The 27,389-nt window shown below is 58.9% G+C and overlaps 1 protein-coding gene across 6 annotated transcripts in view; it reads right to left on the minus strand.

The window, feature by feature from the left end:
• The window catches only part of ARHGAP17 (Rho GTPase activating protein 17), a 98,407-nt gene that overhangs the window by 28,754 nt on the left and 42,264 nt on the right, over nt 1-27,389 (minus strand). For all 6 annotated transcript variants that reach the window (XM_055135944.1, XM_055135945.1, XM_055135940.1 and 3 more), the window contains exons 2-10: nt 19,921-19,960; nt 15,689-15,793; nt 12,386-12,459; nt 9,851-9,962; nt 8,988-9,064; nt 6,305-6,401; nt 5,297-5,365; nt 5,039-5,120; nt 6-133 (exon numbers count right to left, since the gene is read on the minus strand). In XM_055135944.1, coding sequence (XP_054991919.1) covers nt 6-133; nt 5,039-5,120; nt 5,297-5,365; nt 6,305-6,401; nt 8,988-9,064; nt 9,851-9,962; nt 12,386-12,459; nt 15,689-15,793; nt 19,921-19,960 — 784 coding nt within the window. The remainder of the gene's footprint in view (nt 1-5; nt 134-5,038; nt 5,121-5,296; nt 5,366-6,304; nt 6,402-8,987; nt 9,065-9,850; nt 9,963-12,385; nt 12,460-15,688; nt 15,794-19,920; nt 19,961-27,389) is intronic.

A 27,389-nucleotide genomic window follows, 5' to 3' on the forward strand; every position in this document is an offset into this window, starting at 1 on the left:
CTCACCTCCTCCTTCATGCCCGTCTCCAGGAGCAGCATGACGCAGGCCTCGATGGGCAGCGCGATCTCCCGCCCGCTGCGCTTCAGGTGCTCTTCCAGGGGCGTCCCAAAGGCCGGCTTCTCCGCCCACTTATCTAGAGCGGCAAACGGTCCAGTGAGGCCCCCGCCCCCCGCCCTCCCCGTCGCGCCCAAGGGAGTGTTCCTGACGTCTCTGAGCAGGCTCGGAGACAAGGCTGCAGGGGTGGGGTGTGGGGGGAGCATCCCGCCTCCCCGACCCCCGAGCGGCTTCTGCTATTCTCACGGGGACTGGGCAGATGTGGGGACGGGGCTCCGGGCAGCCAGCGCCAGCGGCCCAGATGAAACGATGCTGCTGACCCTCCCTCACTCGACGGTGCCCGGCCAGGGACCCGGTCCCCGCCAAAGAGACCCTTATTCTAGCCACGCGGAGGGCCGAGAGGGGCACCCCCCACCATGCTCGCCGGGAGAACCCGCCTCTGATTTGAAACACAAGCCATGCGCGGGCACGCGGGGGCAGGGGATCACAGCCAGCGGGTACTGGGTCTTAGCACAACTCCGAGCCGGGCCCGGCACTCAGCAGGCCTCGGTCCCCACCCCCCTCAGCAGCCCTGAGCACCCCGGGGAGGAGGAAAGGGGCAGCCATGCCCGCAGCCCCCCGGCAGCAGGAAAGCGGACTCAGACATCCCATCCGGGCCGGGCCGGGCACTCAGCTCCAGTGGGCAGGACGCGAGGCAGCCGGGCAGCGCTTCCCCGAGCAAGCGGTGGGGGGGGCCGGGGGCCGTGGACACCGGGACTGGACGAGTGGGTGTGTCCCCTTAGCCCCGAGTCCGTCAGAATCACCCCGGGGGGCTCTGCTAAGGCTCCCCACCCTCCCGCTGGGCCCAGAGGGTCTCCACAGCCCTGCCAGGATTCTGCAGGAGACCCTGGGCTGGGGGCCCCGCCCTGCCACCTGGGGGAGCTGTCGGCAGACGGGACTTAGCCGGTGTCCCCCCCCAGCACCCCCACGGCACCCAGGCCCGAGTCCCTCACCCGAGTCCTCCCCCCACCCCCGGGACGGAGCACCACTTGGCTGCGGAAGCCCCAGGCGAATACGCAACAGCACTGGACAAGACAAGACACGGAGTCCGAGCAGGGGTGAGGGCGTAGACGAGGCTCGAAAACGAAGCCGCCCGCCGGGGCCGCCGGGGCCCACGGCCAGGCAGGGAAGCTGGGCCAGGCCTTCGGAACTCAAGAGATGCCGGAGATTCGGGTCTCGACCCGTGAGAGCGGTGGGAAGTTGTGGTTTTCAAAAAGACAGACAGACAGACAGACAGACAGACAGACAAATGACAGACTCAGGGATGAGCCGCGGCCGTGTGCGAGGGTGGGTGCAGGCTGGGGTAGACCAGAGACGCCAGCGCAGGGCGGGGGCGGGGGTCGGTCAGGGACGCTGCTCAAAGCAGGGGGAGCTCGGCTGCGGGCTAAGGAGGCGAAGATAGGCGGCAGGGGTGGGGAGTGGGGGGGCTGGGCAGAGAAGAGACGGGCGGGTCGGGTGGGCTCAGGCAGGGAACCTGCGTGTTACTCCCAGCTCACGCACAAGGGGAGCAGCCGGGACACAGAGCGACGGGGAGAGTGGGGGGGGGGGGGTTGCGGAGAAGCAGGTGGGACCCCGGGGCAGGGGCGGGGGGAGGAGGGGGCGAGGGAGGAAAGGCGTTTCCCGCCTGGATCCTTTTGGGAAGACGCAGGGCAGAGGACGAGAGAAAGGAAAGCACGGGCAGGAGCGAGTCCCTGGGCTCCGTGACGGGGAAGCCCGGCAAGGCGGACACCGAGGGGAGGGGTCTGAGGACCCAGGACACGGGGAGGGGGGGCGCGGAAGAGGAAGAGAGCGCACCCCGGAGCAAGCACCGGAACTGAGAGATGCCCAGCGTCCGGGGTGGTGACAGATGGACATGAAGTCCATCGGGAGATGGGAGGGGACGTGGCAGCAAGGAAGAGAAGGCCGGGGGGTGTGGGGGGAGCCTCTGAGCCCCAGTGCTCTGTCTCCTGTCCCGCTTTCCTGCCCCTCTGTGGTGATAACACACACAGGACGATGCCTGACACAGCCAGGGCGGGGGAGGGGGGTGGCGGGCGGGCGAGGGGGGTGGGAGGAGGGACTCGACTCCCACCCTCAGGGTGTTTGGTTCTGCATGGCGGCAGGGCAGGGGGATGGATTGGGAGGAGAAACCAGACAGCAAGGTCACGTGGAAGGGCTGGAAGAGCTGAGAGGGCGGAGCGGACCGCGCTAAGGGGCCACTCAAGGCGTTAAGGGGAAGACCAAGGCCAAGGTGGTTCCATGGAAAACGCGTGGACCGGCAGCCGCACTGAGGCCAGCAGAGAGCCGAGTGCGAGGTCTGGGCGCACCAGGGCACCAGGCGGGCCTGGCTAGTCTTGGTCTTCTAAAAAATGAAATATATATATACATATAAATTTTTTAAGGACACACTGGATCTTGTTGAAAACAGGAAAGAAGAGAAAGAAAGAAAAATATAGAAGAGCGATAGCACAGCGGGTAGGGCGTTTGCCTTGCACGCGGCCAACCCGGGTTCAATTCCTCCATCCCTCTCGGAGAGCCCGGCAAGCTACCGAGAGTATCCTGCCCGCACAGCAGAGCCTGGCAAGCTCCCTGTGGCGTATTCGATATGCCAAAAACAGTAACAAGTCTCACCATGGAGACGTTACTGGTGCCCACTCGAGCAAATCGATGAACAATGGGACAACAGTGCTACAGTGCTATTTAAAAAACGACAAAGAATGAAAGACGGGGCTCGCGCCATGGACAGGGCGTGTGGAAGAGGGGTCTGAGGTGGAGGCCGAAGCCTCACAGAGCAAGAAAGATGGTGCTAGGGGTCAGAGTGATAGCACATCGGGGAGGGCGTTTGCCTTAAATGCGGCCGACCTGGGTTCGATCCCCGGCATCCCATAGGTCCCCCCGCACACCACCAGGAGTGATTCCTGAGTGCAGAGCCAGGAGTAACCCCTGAGCATGGCTGGGTGTGACCCAGAAAGCAACAAACAAACAAACAAACAAAAACAACAAAAGAAAGAGGGAGCCGCTCCCTAACGGGCCGTCCCCCGGGACCCTGACACACTGACTCACTTCTCCCGGGAAAACAGCCCTGTGGGAAAAAGCAGAACTGGGAGTTTGGGGGTTTTCCCAAAAGAAAGAAAAAGGAAAAGGAAGGGGCAGCTGAAGAAACCCAAGCTCGTCTCTCCGGCGGGTTTCTCGGTCACAAATCAGACCGGACCCCAGGCCAGGGAGCGGCTCCGCTGCTGGCAGCTGCCGGCCCACCCAAGAGGGGCCCCGCACACAGCAGGGACCCCAGACACGGACCCCAGGGCTTGGGACATGCCCACGAGCATCAAGGCGGCTCCCTCCTGGGAGAGCGTGAGGAAGCAGGGTTGGCGCCATGCCCGAGAGCAGACACAGCCCCCGCGTCCCCTCACCCGAGCACCGACAGGCCCAGCCCAGAGCCCATCGGGGCTTCCCCAAGTCCAAGGGGAAGAAGGCGGCATTCTTTTTTGGGGGGTCACACGCAGCGATGCTCAGGGGTTACTCCTGGCTCTGCACTCAGGAATGACTTCTGGCGGTGCTCAGGGGACCTTATGGGAGGCTGGGAATCGAACCCAGGTTGGCCGCATGCAAGGGAAACGCCCTCCCCACTGTGCTATCACTGCAGTCCCAAAGGCACATTCTTGAAGGGGGCACACACACCCCAGCAGACACGCCGTCACAGCACACGTGTACTCGTGGCACACAACACACTCTAACAGCACACACCTGCAGCACACGCACACTCACAACACACACACTCACAGCAGCCATGTACCCTGGCCCAAGCAGACCCGTGGCATGTGTACACCCTCAGTACACAACACACACATGCTCCAGCACGCGAGAGACCCATGGTACATGCCTGCAGAAAATGCACATCCTCAGTACCCACACAGCCATAGTACAACACACAGCCTTAGTATGTGCACACCCTCTGAATAAGCACACCCAAGGTGCATGCGCACGCACACACACACACACACACACACGCATGCACGCTCAGCAGACACACATGCCCAGAACACACACATCCTCAGCATACACACACACACACACACACACACACACACACAGAGTACATGCATCCACAGCGCCCACTCCCCCACACCAGGCTCACTCGCCCGGCAGGGTGGCACACTCAATGCAGTGCTCAGTCTTAGCTTGCAGTGCTCTGGGTGGGGTGCGGGGGCGGGGCGGGGGGCCGAGAAGCCGGAACTTGGAGTATCCGGGCCAGGCCACTGAACGGCACCACACATGCAAAGGTCACGGAGCCACTGCGGCCCTGGCCGCCTCCCCTGCCCCGGGCGGATAAAGGTTCTGGCGGGAACAGAGCGTCAGAACCTGGAACTACAGAGCAAGGGCAGGCCCCGCCCCCTCACCAACTGGGGGCCCTGGGAGGGACGGGAGCTGAGAGACACAGGGTGAGTGACGAGCCCAACCTCCCGGATCAGGCGCCCCAAGACCCGGTGTCAGCCACGGGCTCCCAAACGTCCTCTAGACCAGGCTGAGACGCTTCCCTAGGATGCACGCGCTCGGCATCCCGGGGCGCAAGTGAAGGCTTCGTTTGGGAAAAGATCACCGGGGGCTCCGATTTTCCAAGCCACCACCCCCCACCCCGCCCCTGCCCCCTCCACGCCCCACCCCATCCCCAACACGCACTCCAAGATCCCACTTTCATTTCCACCAAAGATTTCAGAAGAATGGCAGAGGTTTCATTAGTGTGTTAGATTGGACTTGGAAGACATTAGAGAAGGAGGCAGCAAGGAAAGACGAAATGATGCGAAGACTAGACCCCTCCAAGGCAGACAGGCTTTCTCCAGTGGAAAGGCATGCAGAGGAGCCAGGGGAAGAAGAAGAAGAAGGAGGAGGAGGCGGAGGAGAAGAAGAAGAAGAAGAAGGCAGACGTGGCAGAGGCGAGAGGAGGCGTTGGCCAGCACACCGGTTACGTTACCTTGATGGGCTTGCATTTCGGGAAGGGCCTTTTCTAAGACTGCTAATGCTTTCCTATGGTAATCTGCTTGGGCTTCTAATAACTGAGGATAGACCCACATTCAAAAACAAAAGTCACGTTAGCATCAGATGGACACACACACGATGACCCAGCCAAACCAAAAACAAAATATTCGCCAAAAAAAAAAAAAAGAAAAGAAAAGCCGAAATGACTCCATTTTCATAAGGCTTTAACGCTCGGTTGAGGAAAAGCACGTACCGTCACGAAGAATTTGCCATACTCCCCTTCTTTGGCCATGAAGTTGTACATGTCAGCTGCAAGTTGGTCCTGGGAAGATGAGAGAGAGAGAGAGAGAGAGAGAGAGAGAGGCTAAAGTGATAGCACAGCGGGGAGGGCGTTTGCCTTGCACGCGGCCAACCCAGGTTCGATTCCCAGCATCCCATAGGGTCCCCTGAGCACCGCCAGGAGTCATTCCTGAGTGCAGAGCCAGGAGGAACCCCTGTGCAATGCCGGGTGTGACCCAAAAAGAAAAAAAAATCTGCACCGCTAGTTAGAAGCAACAAACATACTTTTAGAATAACGGGGAAAATAATCTAGTAAATTCCTGGGTGGGGAGCGAGGAGGTGGTCCTAGGATGCAGGAGGAAGTGAGCATCCATGAAGCAATTTCCCATCAGCCTCACGGGCTTTCAGAAAACAGACTCAGCAGAGCCCCACTAGGGTACGCAGACTTGGAGTGATTCTAGATAACCGAGATGGGGGCCAGGGGGCCAGATGGCTCCTAGAGGCGCTCAGGGGATCATGTGGGCCGAGGGACGGGAGCCGGGGCCCCTCATCTACACTTTACTGAAGGCATGCATGGGCACTTTCGCCACACGCCAACATGGACCGTGTCTGAATGTTTTTCAAGAACGTTTTTTTCCCGGTTTATAAATACAGTCTTGGGAAACAGCGAAGGGAAACGTGACCATGTGCCTCATTCCTGAATGAGGCTGACGGCGGTTACGACGGACACTGAGCAATGTGTCAATTTGTCCTTTCACCCAGAAGTACAGCTGGGAGGGCACTTGCCTCGCCAGCGGCCGACCCAGATTCAATCCCTGGCATCACACAGGCTTCCCTGAGTTCCACCAGGAGTGACCCCTGAACACAGAGCCAGGAATAGCCCTGAGACAGGCTGGGTGTGAACCTCCCTCATCCCCCACAAACAAAACAAAACAAAACAAAACATCAGCACGAATGCGTCCTGGCTGGGCATCCCTCCTACCTTGCACTGTTCTACTTTATTGCCAGCTTCATCCATCTCTTCCTTCAGCGTATCTATTTTGGACGGGAGACCCTGGAATTTGTTAGCCTGGTTCCACCTGCAAAGCAAGGAGTAGACGGGTTGTGAGGACGGATGGTGCACAGTCAGAGAGACGGAGACGGGGGCCTGAAGGAGCCAGGCTTCTTCCCCACGCCGATTCTCCCTGGGAGAGGCATCAGATGCCAACGCGTCCTGCATTTATTCCCTGAGAATGGAAGTTAGCAGGAAGAGACATCAGCCAGGCAACCTCGGAGACGCTCTGCTCCGAGCGGGATCTCACTCACTCCTGGCATGGAATCAGTTTATGGAATCAGTTTACCCTTTCCTGGACAGTCCAGTCAGAGGATCCTGGTCCAGCATCACCTTCCTGCTCTCTTGTATTTAATCTAGAAAGTTCCCTGTGCCACTGGAGTCAGCTCTGCCCCCTGAGGACCTCCTCCTACCTCCTGGCTCTTGGCGGGTCACGGCCGGCGTCTGAATCATGTAGAGGGGATGGGTAGGTCTGAGGGTCTCCAGCTAAAGGGGCCGGAGCACACGCTTCATACCTCACCACTGCGTGGCCCCCAAGACAGGGAGGTGAGCAGCCCCGTAAGCACTGCCGGGTGTGGCTCCAACATAGAGCAGAAAGGTTTAAAATCCTGAAGACCACAGTGACGGCAAAACTGAAACATATTACAGGGTACGTACGTGCCCCTAACAATGGACGGGGGCAGGGAACAAGGACGGGGAGTTACTCTTACAGCAGCCGTAGTGGCACTTGGAGAGCCATGTTCTATAGCAACTTCTGCTTGGGCCATGGCTGTGGCTGAGCGGCAGAGCACTTGTTTTGCAAGTGGGAGGCCCTGGGTTTGAGCATAGCACCAAAAAAAAGGAAAGAACGACTTGGTTTTCACTTGCATGTTGTTCTCGTGTTTGCATAAGATACCTACTGTCACGGAAAGTTCTACTACTTTAATCGTCCTTGTCTATTCCTCGGAGTGGAAGCACGTCCAGCAGTGCTCAGGGATCACTCCTGGTGAGGCTCAGGGACCCATTCTGGTGCCAGGAATCAAACCCGAGTCAACTGTATGCGAGGCAGGTGCCTTAACCCCTTGTACTGTCTCTCCAGCCCTGTGGTGCCTTTAGGTTCAAACACGGGAGTCACAGAGATGCTGCCTGGAGTCCCAGGTCATGGCTTAAAGGTTTCCCAGACTCTGGTCCTGGCTCCAGAAGGTTCCGCCCTGCTCTGCTGCTTCCCATCCCCCGTATCCTGAGCTCCCTGCCACGGTCTGGCGTCAGCAGGGCTCACGGTAGGCCCGAGAGAGCACAGGCTTCCGGGCCGCAGACGCAAGCTCAAGGCTCTCCCGTCCCGCACTGAACCCGTGCCCAGCTGCCTCAGTGGAACCGAGAGAACGCCGTGCACTCGTGTGCATGGATATGTGCGTGTGTGCGTATAAGTTTGTGTGTGTACACACGTGTGTGGGCAACTGGCGTAGGAGCATAGGAGTGTGTGTATGTGAGCGGCATGTGAGTACACATATATGTGTGAGTGCATGTGTGTATGTGCATGTGTGAGTGCATGTGTGTATGTGAGTGCATGTGCCTGTGCATAGGTGAGTGTATGTGCACGTGAGTGCATGTGTGAGCGCTAATGCTTGAATTTGTTTGTGCTTGCATTTCTGAGTGCCGTGTGAGTGTGAGTGTGAGTGTGTGTGTGTGTGTGTGTACACACATCCTGCCTGGCACTCCCTGGATTTTCCTGATCCACGCCTCCATCCCCCCGACTCTCCTTCGACCAGGGAGGAAGGCCCTTGGGCTCCCCATATGGTGCCCTCAAGGTCAGAGCCGAGGCCGGGTCCTGCCCTGAGACACTCTGGACGGGTCAGGACACCCAGGCACCAGCCGGCAGTTCCCAGGCAGAGCGGAGGCCGGGCCCTGCCCTGAGACAGACATACGGGCTGGTCAGGGGACACCCGGACACCGACCGGCAGCCCCAGGATGCTTCTTTGACTTTGCCATGTTCCCTCCTTCTGGGGGGTGGGGAGGGGGAGGGAGGGGGTGCTGGGGCCACACTCAGCAGTGCCCAGAGGTGACCCCCAGTTCTGTGTTCTGGACTGACCCCTGGCAGTGCCCAGGGACTCGCAGCTGGGTCAGCCCTGCACCTGGTCTCACTTTGGGTTTGTTTTTTTTTTGCTTTTTGGGTCACACCCGGCGATGCACAGGGGTTACTCCTGGCTCTGCACTCAGGAATTACCTCTGGCGGTGCTCGGGGGACCCTATGGGATGCTGGGAATCGAACCCGGGTCGGCAGCGTGCAAGGCAAACGCCCTCCCCACTGTGCTATCACTCCAGCCCCCGGGTCTCGCTTTGAAAGGAGGATGAGAGGAGGATTCCTTGGCCTCGGAGCCTGGTCACGGCCGCACGGGCAGCTGGCGGGACGGGACCCTCCAGAGCTACTGACACCCCAGACCTGATTCTCGAAGTGGTGTTCTGAGCACAGCGTGCTGTGTCCCCTTTCCCGGCGGGCCCACTGAGAACAGGACGGCCTCATGTCAGCCCCCAAACTCTGCTCTGGGGCAAGGGGTCTGAGAGCTGGCAGCCTTGGCCGGCGCAGGCTCCTTCTGCGGTGGCTCCGGAGGTGCGGGGAAGCTTCCGGCGCCCTTACCTGGCCCTCACTGAGTCCCAGTCCAGCACCAACTTGGCGAGCTGTTTCCTCTGCTTTTGGATGTTGGGAATCTCCACCTGCAAAGACAGGATCAGGATCAATATGGAAAGTATCATGCTGAGTGAAATGAGTCAGAAAGAAAGAGACAGACACAGAAAGATTGCACTCATATGTGGAATATAAAGTAGCTGAGAGGTACAAGCTTGCAATGTTGCAATTTCTGGCAGATATTTCTCTGGATTTAGTTACTAAAATACAGAAATCCAAAACCGTGCGGCTGCTAGTGCGGCCTCTCAGCCTCATATCTCTTCATTCTCGGCAATGGAAAACAAATTACCTAATGCTTCCTTTTCAGCAGGTCCGACTTTAGGGGTGAGAAACTCCAAACAATGATAGTGAGTTTTTTGTTGAAATATTGAATGTAATCAAAGTAAAGTGAAAGTAAAGTGAAATTTACCAGTTACACAGGCGGGGTGGGGGGCTGGGGAGGTGGGGGGAAGGGGGGAGGTATACCGTGATTCTTGGTGGTGGAATATGTGCACTGGTGAAGGGATGGGTGTTTGAGTATTGTATAACTGAGACTTAAACCTGAAAGCTTTGTAGCTTTCCACATGGTGATTCAATAAAATAATAATAATAATAATAATAAAAAAGACAGGATCAGTGCTGGGGGCTTGGCATAGCGCCGACAAGAGAAAGTGGAAGGACAAGTTCCTTTCTCTCACGCAGAGCGGTCTGCACCTTGACGTACAGCCCTTGTTTCCAAAAGCGGAAGCCGGTGTCCGTGCCAGAAGGGACACTGCGCGTCCGGACACAGGAGGACCACTCACCCCCCCCCCACCCCGAGCCTGCCAGCTGCTCACCTCTGCGATGACATACAGCGGGTCCACGATCTCCTTCTCCACGAAGACCTCATGCTGAGAAAGTTCTAGAGCCAGCTGGTTCTCGGCCTCGCCACACGTCTCCAGCATCTTCCTGTAAAAAGAAGACGCCCGGGACGCAAAGATGGGTTCACGGTGTGAGGCTGAGAGAGAGAGAGAGCCTCATATGCGCCATGGCAGGCTTGTGCGTCAGCAAAACACGCAGTCGGCCTAAGTTTCTGTTTCCCCAGCAAAGAGTTCCCTGAGTCTGTCCTTGACCGAAGCTGGAACTCCCCCAGACGCCTCGAGACAGTCCCATGATAAGTAGGGTGTCTCTGGGCCCAGCAGGTGGGCACGGCCAGTTAGCTCACAGACTTGGGGCTGCTACTTCGCAACTCTTGGGCAAGCCGCCAAGGTTGCTGATGTAACGATATGCCACAGAATGCTCCCTGGAACTTGTGTCGGAGTCCCTGTCTGGACTGCACTGCGCCGGCTGACGCTTGGACCCTGACTCGAGCTAGCGATAAGGTTCCTTCGCTTTTGCATTCTCACCTGTGGAACTGGTCTCCCTGGGAACGGGAAACCCAGAACCCGGGTAGAAGAACGGAATCAGGGACTGGTCATGGGCGGCCAGGCCGGGGACACGCTAGGAGTCACACCACGGCCTGAGAAATGCTGCCGCTATCGGGCCTGCCCCAGACACAGATAACTAACCCACACGGGAGAGATGGACGTGGGCTTGCTGGGACTCTCCCACTGCCCACCCGCTCCCTCCGCCACCACACAGCGGGCATGTGAATTTCATGGTCCGTCCCAAGACTCTAACGGTAAAGGTGTGCTTCCCTGTCAGCGAGTACACTGGACACCAGCTGCTGCCCTGTCAGAGAGTACACTGGACACCACCTGCTGCCCTGTCAGAGAGTACACTGGACACCAGCTGCTGCCCTGTCAGAGAATACACTGGACACCAGCTGCTCCTCTGTCAGAGAGTACACTGGACACCAGCTGCTCCTCTGTCAGAGAGTACACTGGACACAACCTGCTCCTATGTCACAGAGTACACCTGGACACCAGCTGCTCCTCGGTCAGAGAGTACACCTGGACACCACCTGCTGCCCTGTCAGCGAGTACACTGGACACCACCTACTCCTCTGTCAGTGAGTACACTGGACACCACCTGCTGCCCTGTCAGAGAGTACACTGGACACCACCTGCTCCTCTGTCAGCGAGTACACTGGACACCACCTACTCCTCTGTCAGTGAGTACACTGGACACCACCTACTCCTCTGTCAGTGAGTACACTGGACACCACCTGCTCCTCTGTCAGCGAGTACACTGGACACCACCTACTCCTCTGTCAGTGAGTACACTGGACACCACCTGCTGCCCTGTCAGAGAGTACACTGGACACCACCTGCTCCTCTGTCAGCGAGTACACTGGACACCACCTACTCCTCTGTCAGTGAGTACACTGGACACCACCTGCTGCCCTGTCAGAGAGTACACTGGACACCACCTACTCCTCTGTCAGTGAGTACACTGGACACCACCTGCTGCCCTGTCAGAGAGTACACTGGACACCACCTGCTCCTCTGTCAGCGAGTACACTGGACACCACCTGCTCCTCTGTCAGAGAGTACACTGGACACCAGCTGCTGCTCTGTCAGCGAGTACACTGGACACAACCTGCTCCTATGTCAGCGAGTACACTGGACACCACCTGCTGCCCTGTCAGAGAGTACACTGGACACCACCTACTCCTCTGTCAGTGAGTACACTGGACACCACCTGCTGCCCTGTCAGCGAGTACACTGGACACCAGCTGCTGCTCTGTCAGCGAGTACACTGGACACAACCTGCTCCTTTGTCACAGAGTACACCTGGACAATACCTGCTCCTTTGTCACAGAATACACCTGGACAATACCTGCTGCTCTGTCAGAGAGTACACCCGGACACCACCTGCTGCTCTGTCACAGAGTACACCCGGACACCACCTGCTCCTCTGTTGGCGAGTACACTGGACACAACCTGCTACACAACCTGCTCCTTTGTCACAGAGTACACCCGGACACCACCTGCTGCTCTGTCAGAGAGTACACCCTACACCACCTGCTCCCTGGTCAGCGAAACCCGGACGCCTCCTGCTTCCTGGCCAGCAAACACACTGGGATACATACAGCCTGTGACCAGGTGAGATCAGCTATAGGCAGCGTCTCTGAAGGACTGGAAGGTCCTAGTCAGAGCACACAGATCTGAGTCAATCCTGGGGCACGAAAGGGGCTGGTGCTTCATGCCCAGTCCTTGGGGACTAAACACTAAGCACTAATAAATCGTGAACAACTACTTTAGCTAGTGCCCCCTATGATCCATCTTTCCTCAGACACCCTCACGCGAGCGAGCGCACACACACACACACACACACACACACACACACACACACACGTACACGCGCCACACACACCCCCCGCCCTGCATCCTGAGCCCTGCCACCACACCCCCTGCCCCTGGGCCCTGCTCGGTCAGGCTGGCTCTCACCCCAGGAGCGAGTCCTCCAGCTGAGTCGAGGCTTCCTGCACATTCTGAGCCAGCGCCGTCAGGGGCAGTTTTTTCTGGAAAGCAGAAGGGAATCGTTATTGCTCAATGCAGCTGCTCGACTGCCTCAGGGACCGGCCCGCAGGAGCTTGCCGCCCAGGGGTCCAGGTCCTGGTCTCTGAGGGGGTGCTGGAGGCACCTGATGCAGAGAGAGGGGTGTCCCTGGGCTCCCCGAAGCCGAAGGGACCCACGGAGGCCCCGAGGGAGCTCCAGCGGCCGCCGGCCTGCCGCTCCCGCTTCACCCCTGCCCTCTGACGACCACACTGCAAACCGTTCCTTCTCGGGGCCGGGGAGAGACCGCGTGGAGTCTGGGTCCAGTCCCTGGCAGCACCTGGAGTGCTCTGGCATCCCTGAGACTGACTCCTGAGCACCATTGAATTGTAGCCACACGGCAAAACCAAAGCTGTCAGAACGCTCCTCAGACTGATGTTCTTGGACAGCCACCGAGGGCCACACCTGGCAGTGCTCAGGGCGACTCCCAGCAGCGCTGGGGGGGCTACGGGGGGGCAGGGAACACACCCAGGGTCTCACCCACACAGGCCTGGACCTGCACCCCCAGCCCTCAAACCAGCTCTTCCTTGGGCTGTTCTTGTAGAGCTGTAACTTTCATTCGAGACTGGAAGCCAAACCGATATTTGAAAAATCATTGGAGGCGGAGCTGGAGTGATAGCATATCGAGTAGGGTGTTTGCCTTGCATGTGGCCGACCCGGGTTCGATTCCCAGCATCCCATGAGGTCCCCTGAGTACCGCAAGGGGTAATTCCTGAGTGCAGAGCCAGGAGTAACCCCTGTGCATTGTTGGGTGTGATCCAAAAAGTATAATAATAATAATAATTAATAATTATTAATAATAAAATAATAATAATAATAATTGGAGGTTGAGGACCACACCTGCCTGCCTGCACTCAGGGTTTACTCCTGGCCGGGCTCACGGGACCAGATAGGGTGCTGGGGATCAAACCTGGGTTGGCCGCATGCAAGGCAAGCACCCTGTGTGCTGTGCTTTCTCTCTGCCTGTGCCCCCCCAAGTCTTAAAGGTCTTTTTTGGGGGTGGGGGGGTTCCTGAGAGATGCTCAGGGAGGGCTTGGAAAAACACCCGTGACACCCGGCCAATAGGACAATGGCTCTCAAGGTTCCCTGGCTGCACCTCAGCAGGTTCCCGGCCTTCCTGCCCTGCCCGGGGTCCCCCACTACTACTGCACACTCCTGATGGCCCCCCAGGGAAGTATTTCTAGAAATCGAGGCAGAAGCTGCTACCCCTGGCAGCTGGGGTCACGGACGGGGGTGGAGAGCGGGGGGCCAGGAAACTTTCACTCTCTGTTCTGTGTATATTCTCTCCTCCGGGAGAAGGGGCCGGCTGTGCATCTGACGGCTTCTCACCAGGGTGGGCCATGGTGTCCCTGAGAGCCCGTGGCCGAAGCCACAGACACGGGTCCTCAGACAGACGATGAATCCGAGACCCGCCTGGGCAGATGCCCGGGTGAGGCGGGGCTGGCTCTCCTGGCTGGACACGGCAGGGCACGCCCCGCCCACGACCTGCGTCTGCTCGCACGCCGTGTCCTACTCGGGGTGTGTGGGGAGGGGGGCAGGGGCAGACGCCAGCCCCTCTCCTGGCATCAGACGACCCGCACTTCCCGGGGTGCTCACAGAGGCTTCCCCCGCAAGCCGGGCCCTCGAGGGCGCAGAGGGGGCTGCCCCAGGAGGGTTTCTGCCGGCACCTGGGGCTCCCGCAGCGCAGACGGCTTCCCCTGGGCACGAGCACCCTCGGGATCTGAGCTGCGAGTCTGAGCTGGGCTGGGGGGAAACACTCAGCAGTCGGGGGTGTGGGGTTGCTTTGCAGCCCCCGAGCCTGCGTGGGCCTAAGCATGGGACCCTCTGGCCCGCCGAGCAGGTGCTGGCCCGGGCCCCGGAGGCTGTGAGTCAGAGGGGGCGGGCCCACCGGCGCGTAACCAGCCCGCCCGGCTCCTCGCCCGCCGCCCACGGAAGGGGCCCGGGTTGGGGAGCTCCGCGCTGGTGGGTGACTGACTGGTCCAGGGCAGTGTCAGGAAACGGACGCCCACGGGCCACCCAGAGGGGCCACTCGGCAGCCACGAGGGTGTCCTCGGTGGGGGAGGCAGTCACGGGAGAGATGGCTCCAAGGGCTGGGAAGGCTGGGCCCACCCCTGCACCCTGCAGAGACCCCAGCTCACCCACGGGGCGAGAGAGAGAGGGAGAGCAGGAGGGAGAGGGGGAGGGAGGGAGGGAGGGAGGGAGGGAGGGAGGGAGGGAGGGAGGGAGGGAGGGAGGGAGGGGAGATGGAGAGAGGGAGAAGGAAAGAGAGAGAGGGAGAGGGAGAGGGGTAGAAGGAGAGAAACAGGGAGAGGGAGAGAGAGAAAGGGAGAGAGGGAGGGAGGGAGAGAGGGAGAGGGACAGAGACAAGGAGAGAGAGAGAGACAGGGGAGACAGGGAGAGATGGAGGGAGAGACAGGGAGAGACAGGGAGAGACGGAGGGAGAGGGAGAGACAGGGAGAGACAGGGAGAGATGGAGGGAGAGGGAGAGACAGGGAGAGATGGAGGGAGAGGGAGAGACAGGGAGAGACAGAAGGAGAGGGAGAGACAGGGAGAGACAGGGAGAGACGGAGGGAGAGGGAGAGACAGGGAGAGACGGAGGGAGAGGGAGAGACAGGGAGAGACAGGGAGAGACGGAGGGAGAGGGAGAGACAGGGAGAGACGGAGGGAGAGGGAGAGACAGGGAGAGACGGAGGGAGAGGGAGAGACAGGGAGAGACAGGGAGAGACGGAAAGAGAGGGAGAGACAGGGAGAGACGGAGGGAGAGGGAGAGACAGGGAGTGACAGGGAGTGACAGGGAGATGGAGGGAGAGGGAGAGACAGGGAGAGGGAGCCAGGGAGGGCGGAGGAGGGAGGAATGTGGGTTTCTTGGTTCCTTTTCTCAGCGAGGTCCCGCCCGAGCTCGCTGCCTTCACCCCTGCTTCCGGGTGTGTGTCATCAAGCTCCCGCACTGTCTGCACTGACACGGGCCCCGGGCCCTCGGTTTCCTGCTGTCAGGACCCCTAACCTGCCCTGCTCTTATCGGCCCCTGGCCCTTGCACGGCCCCCAGAGACAAGGCCGTCGCAGCAGGGCCTCGGCTCGGCCCAGAGGAATGTTCTGGGCCGCTGTGAGCAGACCCGCTGGGGGCTCGGCCGGGGCAGCGCTGGGTGTCGGGGAATGCTGGGGGCCTCCCCGGTGGAGGCGGCCGCGGCACTCACGTGTCTCCGCTCGGCGTCGGCGCCGTGCTGGCCCTGGAAGCAGGCGATGAGGCGCTTGTGGGAGTGGTGGCACACGGAGCGCACGGTGTCCAGGCGCCGCTCGATCTGGGGGGACAGACAGGGACGGTGGGCAGGCCCTGAGTGCGCGGGGCGGGGGCGGGGGGTCACGAGGGGCTCGGCGCCCGCCCCAGGCGGACAGCGGCACAGCAGGGGGGGACAGGCAGGGGGAGTCCGCAGAGGGCACCCACGGGGGAGGCGGGGGCCGACACCTGCTCGGTGAGGGCAGCAGGGGCCCAGCCAGGGGCAGGAGAGGCCCCCTGGGCACGGGGCACTTGGGCAGCCGGGACGCACGCCAAGGGCCCGTCCACTCCGCACCAGCTCCCTCGGGCTGGGAGGCCGCAGGCAGGTGCCCTGGCCTGTGTGACGGCCGCCACCGGGCGAGGGCTAGATGAAGGTCTCGACTCTCTCTCTCTCTCTCTCTCTCTCTCTCTCTCATTCTCTCTCTTTCATTCTCTCTCACTTTCATTCTCTCTCTTTCATTTTCTCTCTCACTTTCATTCTCTCTTTCATTCTTTCATTTTCTCTCTCTCACTTTCATTCTCTCTCTTTCATTCTCTCTCCTCCTGTTTTCCTCTCTCCCTTCCTCCCTCTTTCCGTCCCTCCCTCCCTCCCTCTCCCCCCTCTCCTTCTCTGTCTCACCTCTCTCCTCCTCTCCTTTCTCTCTCTCTCTCTCCTCCTGCCTATCTCCCCCTCTCTCCCTTCCTCCCTCTTACCGTCCCTCCCTCTCCCTTTTCCTCTCCCTTCCTCCCTCCCCCCTCTCTCCTTCTCTGTCTCACTTCTCTCCTCCTCTCCCCTCTCTCTTCTCTCTCTCCTCTCTCCCTCTCCCTCTCTCTTTGCCTCTCTCTCTCCCTCTCCCTCTATCCCTCTCTTTCTCTTCTCTCCTCTCCTCTCCTCTCCTCTCCCCCTCCTCTCTCTCTCTCCTCTCTCTCTCTCTCTCTCTCTCTCTCTCTCTCTCTCTCTCTCTCTCTCTCTCATCACCGTGAGCTGCAGTTACAAAGCTTTCATGTATGAGTCTCGGCTGTACAATGATCAAACACCCATCCCTTCACCACTGCACCTTTTCCGCCATTGGAATCGCCAGTATCCCCCCCACCCCCCACCCCCTGCCCCATCCCAGCCCTTCCCTTGCCTGTGTGGCAGACAACTTCCATAATACTCTCTTTCTCTGCTTTGATGACGCCCAATATTCGGACACCAGTCCCAGCCTTATTATTCGGAATTTTCCCGCCACCACTCAAACCTGCCGGAAAGGCAGTGCTGATCTCTACACTCTTAGGATATGTTTAAAACACACACACACACACACACACACACACACACACACACACCAGTTTTTTTTTTTTTTAAACGATTCCTTAGTGGACTGGGGTGGACTTGTTTTTCCTAAGTCAACCTCTAAAGCAAAATGAAGGGGAGCCCCGGCTTGGGGGACACCCGCCTCACACTTCAGCCTTCCCAACTATCACTGCCCGGGCCGGGTCGGCCACTCACGGCCAGGCAGGAATGCCGAGAATGCGGACTCTGATGACTCACGAGGGCCGAGTCCCTTGGGGATGCTTTCTATTTTAAAGAAAAATCAACAACCAAGCCCAGGCCGCAGACACGGCTGCCCCCAAGCCTGCCAGCCCAGAGGGGCCCCTAGCTCTGAAGCCCGAAGCCTCACCTGGCCCCGTCCCTCCCGGCCCCCCGCGGGCAGTCCCTGTGTCCCCATGTCTGGGGTGCCCAGGCTCTGCCGGGATGGAGCGTCCGCAGGGACAGGGCCCGGGCGGCTCCTCCTTTGGGCTTTGGAAAAACAACAGTGACGAAGAGCTTCTGGGACGCGGCCTTCCTGGGCAAGCTCACCTGGGCCATGGCACAAGGCCTCGGTCACCCCCGGTGGGGGGCTTCGAAACGGGCCAAGGTGGGGGAACCACACTGCCCACGGTGGGTGTGGTACAATTTACCCCTAGTCGTGCCGGACGCCAAATGTCCAGGCAGGCTGTGTTCCTGTCCACGCCAGGCACTCGAGGGCCGCCCAGGCAGGCTCGGACTGGCCACTGTCCACACCCCCACCAGAGCGAGGGGAACGAGGCGGCTGGGGTGGGGGTGGGGTGGCAATCCCCAAGGCTTTAGCTCGGGGGGGGGGTTGGGGGTGCAAAGGGCTGCAGGGGACCGCGGATCTGGGGTTTGGACCCAGGTAGCCGCACACCTGACTCTGCTCCCGTGATCACCCGTCTGCAGTACAGGTAGGCAGCACAGACGTCCTAGCAGGAAAAGCCGGAGAAGGCGCCCACGGGGTGAGAGAGTCCCTGCAGGCTGGCCAGCCAACCCTGCGGCCCCCGGGCCTTAAGCACAGAAGGAGGAGCTGTCCCCGACACCTGCCGGCCAAGCCTTCTGCCTGCCCTCAAGGGCCTGGTGAGATAAAAAAAAAAAAAAAACAACTGGTGTGGGGGAGGGAGGACACTCACATGAAAAATGTGAGGGTCTGGAGCCATAGCACAGCGGGGAGGGCGTTTGCCTTGCACGCGGCCGACCCGGGTTTGATCCCCAGCATCCCATATGGTCCCCCGAGTACCGCCAGGAGTAATTCCTGAGCACAGAATCAGGAGTAACCCCTGAGCATCGCCGGGTGTGACCCAAAAAGAAAAAAAAAAAAAAAAGAAAAATAAGCTTCATGGGGGCTGGAGCGATAGCACAGCCGGGAGGGCATCTGCCTTGCACGCGGCCAACCCGGGTTCGATCCCCAGCATCCCATAGGGTCCCCCGAGCACCACCAGGAGGGATTCCTGAGTGCAGAGCCAGGAGTAAGCCCTGAGCATGCTGGATGTGAACCAAAAAGCAAAATTAAAGAAAACCGTGTGTGCACATGTGTGTGCGTGTGTGTGTATGTGTGCATGTGTGCGTGTGTGCACGTACACATGTGTGGGGGGGTGTGAGTGTGCTGTAGGGTCAAACGGCATTTCTGAAAAGACGGAAAGTTAATCTAAAATCTCCTTTAAAACCGGCGGGGGGGTCTGCTGCCGCAGTTAGCTGCAAGCCTGATAAGATACTGTGTAAAAGGAAGCAATGGCTCACGTGGCAGATGTTTTTAAAAAAGCATTCAAATATTAAAATATCATGTTTTTTTCCTCCTCGGCAAAAGTTCTTGAGATCAAAAACAAAACAAAACAAAACAAAACATGGTGGGGAAAGGTGGAGACTTTAAAAAAGAAAGGAAGAAAAAGGAAAACATCTCTAAAAATAAAAATTAAAAAAAAAAAATCAGGGGCTGGAGCAATAGCACAGCGGGGAGGGTGTTTGCCTTGCACGCGGCCGACCTGGGTTCTATTCCCAGCATCCCACAGGGTCCCCTGAGCACCGCCAGGAGTGATTCCTGAGTGCAGAGCCAGGGGTAACCCCTGTGCATCGCCAGGTGTGACCCAAAAGGGAAAATAAATAAATAAATAAACAAATAAAGTCAATGAGCGTCAAATTTTCATAGTGTCTAAGCAAATAAAAAAAACAGTTTTTAAAAAATAAATCAAAATCTTCCAGTCCCTAGTAAAACACTCGGAGTAAAGACTAACAGTGTTCTTCAGCCGCTCTGCGAGGCGGAGAGTGGGGTGCTCCAGGCCTGGAGTCGGGGAGTGCCTTTTCCGTAACGGATGCCAGCTCCTTCTCGTGCCAGGAGCAGACAGAAGGCAGCGGGCAGGGCAGCGGGGTACGAGCAGGGCAGGTGAATAGGGGGTCCTGGCTGCAGGGGAAGTTGGGGGAGGGGGAGTCTGCTGGCGGGGGAGGGCAGGAAACACCTTCCGTGCAGAGAGGACAGAACGTCTCTGACCCGAGGTCACCCCAAGGCCTCACAGTGCTCCGGACAGACAGATTCTGGCCGCGGTCACTGGGACGTTAAGTCCTGGAGGAGGCGTCGGGGGGTCGGGGGGGGGGGGGGGCCGGGGAGCTGGAGTAGGGGAGGGGGAGGGAGGCCGGTCCAGGCCCCGCCCACACCCCCGCCCCCACGCCTGCCCTCCAGCCCCAGAACGTGACACCAAAGGTCCGGTGGCCCCTTTCGGCAGCCCTGGCCGCCCCGGCTGCTCTGATGCTCAGAAGCACTTGGACGTGCTCGTCCCCTCCCCGACCGCCGGGCACGGGTGTCCGCTCCCGCCCCGCGCAGCCCGGTCCCCGTGTCCCCCGGCCCGGGCCAGAGACGCCCTTACCTGTAACAGGTCGTCGCTGAGGACTTCTGTTTTCTCGGCTCTGTGGGGGAGAGGAGACGTCGGGAGTTAGAGACCCGGGCACGGGAGGCGCCCCCCTGAGTCGCGGCATCCCTCACCCACACCCCGAGGAAGTCTGCGGGGACCTCGGCCCCCCCACACCCCTCCCCCCACCACGGTGAAGGCCCTGGGCCTTCAGCCTCACACTGGGCCAGCGCAGCTCTGGGGGGGGGGGTGCCCCCGAGACACAGCTCCTGCCGACGGAGAAGCCCCCGCCCCCCCCCTGCCCCCCCCACCCCGCACAGGCCCGAGGCCCAGAAGGCCACAAGCTGCTCAAGCGTCACCTCGGAAGATTCTGGCTTTCGGGGGCCCGGGCATGTGGCTCGCTGGCACGGCAGGTCCCGTCCCCCTAAGCGTGACCGCCCCTCCCCCCGGTGCACCACGGCCAGGTGGGTGCAACCGGCCCCCCTTGGCCAGGCCACAAGTGTGAGGCCTCACGCCCACGAGGCCAACGGCCTCCCTGCCCTCGGGACACAGGGCAGCTGTGGTTCCCAGAACAAGACGCAGCAACACACAACGGACAACGCGGAATGGCCTGCCTCCCGACTCCGGGCCTCCACTTTCAGCCGGAACCTTCCCTGACTGGCGGTGGCTGCCTGCCTGCTCTCCCCGTCCAGAGAGCCCGAACAACCCCCGCGCTCAGAGGTCAGCACGAGAACCTGGGTGTGCGGTGGGGGGTGACAGGTGGCCACAGGACCAGACTCTGCACGAGGGTCCCCCTCCCACTCTCGCAGTCTCCGGCGAAATGCCTGCATGGGATGCCCAGGGTGAGAGAGGGGATGCACCAAGCCCCCCCGCACATCCCAGCGCCGGGAGCAAGAGCCTGGCAGGAAGGAGAGTGACGGCTTCAGGCCAGAACACGGAGGAAAGGGGACAGGGGGTGGGGGGGACGGTGGCAGCCGGGAACGGGAAACCCCGAAGCCTTTTGCAAAGCTCCCACCCCACGTAGTGTGGAAGCCCAAGTGTTTTTGGGGTGTGAGAAACCCAAGCCATGTGCCCGAAAGTGGACACACACCCCAGGGGCCCCCAGATGCCGCTGAGATCGGCAGCCGCCCAAGGCAGCGTGGAGAGCACCCAGAGGATGCCCCAGCCAGAGAGGGCCGGAGCCATACACAGCGGGGAGGGTGTTTGCCTGGCACGCGGCCAACCTGGGTTCGATTCCCAGCATCCCATAGGGTCCCCCAAGCACTGCCAGGAGTAATTCCTGAGTGCAGAGCCAGGAGTAACCCCTGAGCATCGCTGGGTGTGACCCAAAAAGCACTGTAGCACTGTCGTCCCCTTGTTTATCGATTTGCTGGAGTGGGCACCAGTAACATCTCCATTGTGAGACTTGTTACAGTTTTTGGCATATCAAATACACCACAGGGAGCTTGCCAGGCTTTGTCGTGCGGATTGGACACTCTCTGTACCTTGCCGGGCTCTCTGAGAGGGATGGAGGAATCAAACCCAGGTTGGCCACGTCCAAGGCAAACACCCTACCCACTGTGCTATGGCTCCAGCCCAAAAGCTGTCACTGTCACTGTCATCCCGTTGCTCATTGATTTGCTCGAGCGGGCACCAGTAATGTCTCCATTGTGAGACTTGTTACTGTTTTTGGCATATCGAATACACCATGGCAGAGCTTGCCAGGCTCTGCCGTGTGGGCGGGATACTCTTGGTAGCTTGCCAGGCTCTCCGAGAGGGGCAGAGGAATCAAACCCAGGTCGGCCACGTGCAAGGCAAACGCCTACCCACTGTGCTATCACTCCAGCCCAGTAGCAAAAACCAAAAGACAAAAAAAACCTCTGGCCAGAGAGAGAGGAGAGAGTTGGGCGCCATGGCAGAGTCCCCCGGGACACGGACACCCATGGGAGACACCCATGGGAGTGGCCATTCTTGGCGCCCTGCGGAGAGCAGACGGGGACTGACTCCATCTTCCAGGTCCGCAGGAGGAGGCCGAGGCCCCAGCCGGAAACCCCGAGAACAAGTTCTGCAGGCAGCGGCCACATGGGGTGGTGGTCAGTGTCAAGGCACCAAGCCCCGGCCTCAGGCCAGGGCCCGAAGGCTGAGCGGGGCCGTGCCTGGCACGAGGGCCCCTGAGCGAGCGAAGCCCCCTGCGAGGAGACGTAACTGCACCCTCCACTCTGTGTGCTTTGGTTTTGGGTCACACTCGGTGATGCTCGGGGGTTTGCTCCTGGCTCTGCACTTGGGGAGCACTCCTGTCGGTGCTCGGGGGAGCCTACGGGATGCCGGGGATTGAACTTGGGTTGGCTACGTGCCAGCGAAAGGCTCTACCCACTGTACCATCACTCTGGCCCTTGTACGCTCTTCTCTGGACACGCCCAAGCCCCCCCCTCACTCCCACCCACCCCCAGGATACACAGAGAAACCCCCTAAATCCGATTAAGAGAGGTCGAAGTTTCAAAAAGATTTAGGGATTGGAGCACAACAGTCCCGCCTGTTGTGAAAAACAAACAAACCACATTTTATTTTACTGAGGCGACACGGGTTACAACACTGTGCGGAGGGAGGGGCGCACACCTCCTCAAAGGTACGGTGCCACCCCCAAGGTTCCCGTGGCCCTCCACCCCAGCGCCCTGGGGACCCCCTCCCCCATGTTCACGTCCCCACCCCCCTCTAGTAACAAACCCCTTTTCTGTTCGCAATATCCAACGGGTTTTATTTCTGGCATCTTCGTTTGCTTGAAACAATTGTTTCCTGGCTGACTATTCATTGGCTGGAAAGAACAATTTGCTTGAAATTATTGGTCAAATGTACCTGAAGGAGAGGAAAGGCGTAGTAGCATCCCAGTGGGGGCTGTTAGCGAGCCCAGGAGCGTTGGTTAATCGCTCGGGGGGTGCTGGGTAGGCCCAGGAGAACCTTCTTTTCCCAGCAACTGGTAGCCCGCGCCCTCCCACTGGTAACTTGAAATGAGAAGTCAGATACAATACAAACAAGACACACACGCGCACGCGATGTATTATAGACACACACAAACACGTGAACTCTGCAAGTGAGTCGCTAGATATCAATAGGACACAGAGAAAATGAAGCAACTAGGGGGGCCAAGGAATATAAGTCACCAGGCAGCGCAAATGCAAGGCCCCGACGCCCAGCAACACCCACTCCCCACCCCTGCACCACCAGGAGTAACCCTGGGCACCAGCAGGAGACCTGGGCACACCCCACTCCCCGCCCCATAATATCAACAAGGCGCCTATTACCTTTTTTTTTTGGGGGGGGGTCACACCTGGCAATGCACAGGGGTTACTCCTGGCTCTGCACTCAGGAATCACCCCTGGCAGTGCTCAGAGGACCTGATGGGATGCTGGGAATCGAACCCAGGTCAGCAACATGCAAGGCAAACGCCCTCCCCACTGTACTATGGCTCCAGCCCCCTTCCTATTACCTTTTAAACAACAACAACAAGACTAGGAGCTGGAGTGATAGTTCAATGGGTATGTTCAATGGGTACGGTTGCTTGCCTCGCACACGGCTGACCCGGGTTCGATCCCCAGCATCCCATTTAGTCCTCCCCACCTCCACCCCCGCCCTCCTCCACCCTCGGAGCCCTCCAGGAATAATTCCTGAGTACAGAACCAGGAGTAACTGAGCCACACCAGGTATGCCCCCCCTCCAACAAACAAACAAACAAACCCCCTGACGCCTCGTCCAGGAGCACAGAACCCTCCCGGGCACGGCTACCCAACTGCCTGGGATGAAATAAGGAAACAACTGACCAGCTCCACGGCCACCGAGCACCCGGGGCAGGGCGGGAGGAAGACAGGAGAGGCCTGCACCCTCGTTTATCTGAACAGGAAGTCGGTGAGTGATGCCGCAACTCGGGAACGCCAAGGATGGCGGGGGCACATGATTCGTAGCTGCGGATTTCAGCACATGCCGGAGCAAAGGGCTACAGCGTGACGGCGGCTGCGGCTGGGCCGTGTCGCGGGAGGGGGAGGGGAGCGGGTGGGGGGGCGGGGGAGCTGCCGCCTGCGTGCTGAGCCTCTCACTGTGATCTGACGCTTTACCCACATAACAACATCAAAACACACTTAAAGGGGAAAAAAACCCAAAAAACACCCCAGCGGTGCTCAGAGCTGACTCCTAGATCTGTGCTCAGGGATCCCTGCTGGAGGCGCTCAGAGGCCACGAGCGGTATCGGGGATGCTCTATCTCGGGCCTCTTGCTTGATTATCTGTTCCCAGACCATTTCCCACCTCAGCTGTCTGAATACTACTGAGTCAACATGAGGACGTGACGGTGTTTCCTTTGGGTACATACCCAGAAGCGGCTGGACGGGGTCTTTTCTTTTTTTTTTTTTGCCTTTTGGGTCACACCCGGCAATGCACAGGGGTTACTCCTGGCTCTGCATTCAGGAATTCCTCCTGGTGGTGCTCAGGGGACCATATGGGATGCTGGGAATCGAACCCAGGTCAGCTGCGTGCAAGGCAAATGCCCTACCCTCTGTCCTATCACTGCAGCCCCTTGATGTGGTCTTTTTGGTTTAATTATTTTTATTTTATAAAGTAGTGAAGTTCTGGGAGCTTTGGGGCCGCTTTGCGGCTGCGCGATATCTCATAGCCTACTTCTCCCTCTGGGAGAACCTGGCAAACTACTGGGAGTTTCCTGCCCACATGGGACAGCCTAGCAAGGTCCCCATGGTGTGTTCATATGCCAAAACCAGTAACAAGCTGGGTCTCATTCCTCTGACCCTGAAGAGCCTTCAGTATGGCATTGCTGGAAGGACGAGTAGAGAGAGGCTTCTAAAATCTCAGGGCTTGGACGAATGGAGACGTTACTGAGACCGCTCGAGGAATTCGACAATCAACGGGATGATGATGATGATGATGATGATGATGATGCTGATGATGATGATGAAAGTAGTTCACAATATTTCATTACATTTAACATCCAAACACCAGTCCCACCACCACATTTTGGACGCTTCCATCCCGAACCCCAATCCCTGCCCTGGACTGGGCCTGAAGGGGGTTCTGTTTTCTCGCCGTTGTTAAGGAAATCCCAAGCAACTCTGTACGGCGCGACACCCATGAGAGGCCCACCCACAGCAGCGCTGGGCTCCAGCTTCTCCAGGTGCGTTCCAACCTTCGTTATCTCCTTCTTGCCTTTTCGATTGATAAAAGGCTGAGGCGACAGCTCACGGCTCTATGATAAGTGACCTGCTGACAAGTATTTATAGTCTTCTCCAGGGAGGGACAATCTTCCACCTGGAAGTACAGTTCGAGTTCATTCTGGTGAGCAGAGGCCCCTCTAAGGCCAAAGGTGTCTAAATGAGCCCCCCTCACAGGGAGGGGACACCTGTGGTTTTAGAAGGGTACTGCAAACCCAACTGCAACCAACTTCGCCAACACGGGCTCCTCCCCTCCGCCAGGTACACGGGCAGGGGTGTTGGGGAGTGGGCATGGCCTCCAGGATACCAGGTTATTAGGTTATTTCCCCCTTTCACGGGGCATTGGACCCATATCTCAGCTTCCTAGACCGCACTCTTTTTTTTTTTTTTTTGCTTTTTGGGTCACACCCGGCAATGCACAGGGGTTACTCCTGGCTCTGCACTCAGGAATCACCCCTGGCCGTGCTCAGAGGACCATATGGGATGCTGGAAATTGAACCCGGCTCGGCCGCGTGCAAGGCAAATGCCCTCCCCGCTGTGCTATTGCTCCAGCCCCCCCCCCCCTAGACCGAACTCTGACAAGGACAGCCTGGCTACCCCAATCCCATTCGGGCCACAGCCCACTAGGCGATGCCAATCAAAATACCCCCTCAAACTCACCGAAATCATGGTGGACACAGAATCTGTGCAAACCCCAATCTAAGAGAACACGTCCCCCCCGAATCAGCGCGGGAGGCCCCACCTAAGTCACGCAGGAGCACCAAAGAGGGAGGAATTGTTGGGGAAAGAGGAGAGACCGCCATTGACCGAGCTCGCCCGGAGGATCCTCCCTGGCAGCGAGGGGGGGACACTGAGAGTAAATGGGGGCAGGGAATCCACCCCAGACCCCCACAGCATCACGGGGAAACAGCGCAGACCTCCCACCATGAGGAGTGCATGAGGAACAGAGCCCTGAAGCCTCGGCGGGGAATACTCACACACACACACACACACACACACACACACACACACACACACACACACACACACACACACACACAGGTACACAATTCGGAGATGAGATGGTGAGGCTGTCTAATGAGCTCAAAGGAGCAGTGGAACGGACATTCCTCTTGGCGAGCGGCGTGAGGCGGAATCCGAGCTCTCTCGCCCCACGAAGGCCCTTTCTCCAGCCCCACGCACTCAGGACACCCGGGGCTGTCTGCTCTGGTGGGAAACCCGGCGTGCGATGCCTCCTGCTTGGCCTTTATGTTCCTGCCGGCTTGGACTTGGCGTCTTTCACGGTTCCCTGGGGGGTTTAGGGTGTTTTCCCCCTCCCCTTCTATTTCTGTGACAGACGCCACTGGACGAGGGACCCTTGGCGCACCTACAGAACCCTCTGAGCAGCCTGGCCGTTTGCACAGTCCTGAGTTTTCTGGTCTGGGTAGGTATCTTTCTGTTTGTTTGTTTGTTTTGTTTTGGGGGACCACACTTGGCGATGCTCAGGGGTTCCTCCTGGCTCTGCACGCAGGAATCGCTCCTGAGGGCGCTCGAGGGACCATATGGGAATTGTCGGGGCTCGAACCTGGCTCTGTCGCTTCCCAGGCAAACGTCCGGACTGCTGTGCTATCTCTCTGGCCCCTGTGAAGGTGTGTTTAAGCAACAGATCATATACTAAGGAAGGTCACACACACACACACACACACCCCAGGGGCTCCTGCGTACTGCATCGCCCCACCCCCACCCCAGCACCCTATACTGGCCTGGACTCCCCACCCTGAGTCTCAGGGGCTGGCGCCCCCCACTGCTGCCCTGTGCAGCCCCACTGGCCTGGCGCACTGTCTCATCACTGTGACAGGCCCGAGCTTGGTCCTTTCTGGGCTGTGCCATTTGGGGACTCTTTGCCTGCACCAGAGACGGTGGCGATTTACCCAAGGGAAAGTGCAGCCATCATTCGGAATCTGGGCCACGGTTCCGCTCACGAAGGCTCAGTTCACTGATACAAGCCATGGGACCAGCTCCTACTGAGATAGGTTCTATTTTGATTCCTTTTTAGAAAAAATTCATTAGTAAAGCCAAAGGAGAGGAACAATAAACCATACAAGCAAAAAATAAGCCAATCCCTCCCTCCCAAAAAAAAAAGAGAAAAGGCTTGCTAAATTAGATTATTTAAAAATCAAACATTTGGGGACTGGAGCGCTAGTACAGGGGGTAGGGAGTTTGCCTTGTATGCAGCCGACCCGAGTTCAATTCCCAGCATCCCATAGGGTCCCCCGAGCACTGCCAGGAGAGTTTTCCTGAGTGCAGAGCCAGGGGTAAC

Source organism: Sorex araneus, chromosome 4, assembly GCF_027595985.1.
Source record: "Sorex araneus isolate mSorAra2 chromosome 4, mSorAra2.pri, whole genome shotgun sequence".
In the NCBI taxonomy this organism is placed as follows: domain Eukaryota; kingdom Metazoa; phylum Chordata; class Mammalia; order Eulipotyphla; family Soricidae; genus Sorex; species Sorex araneus.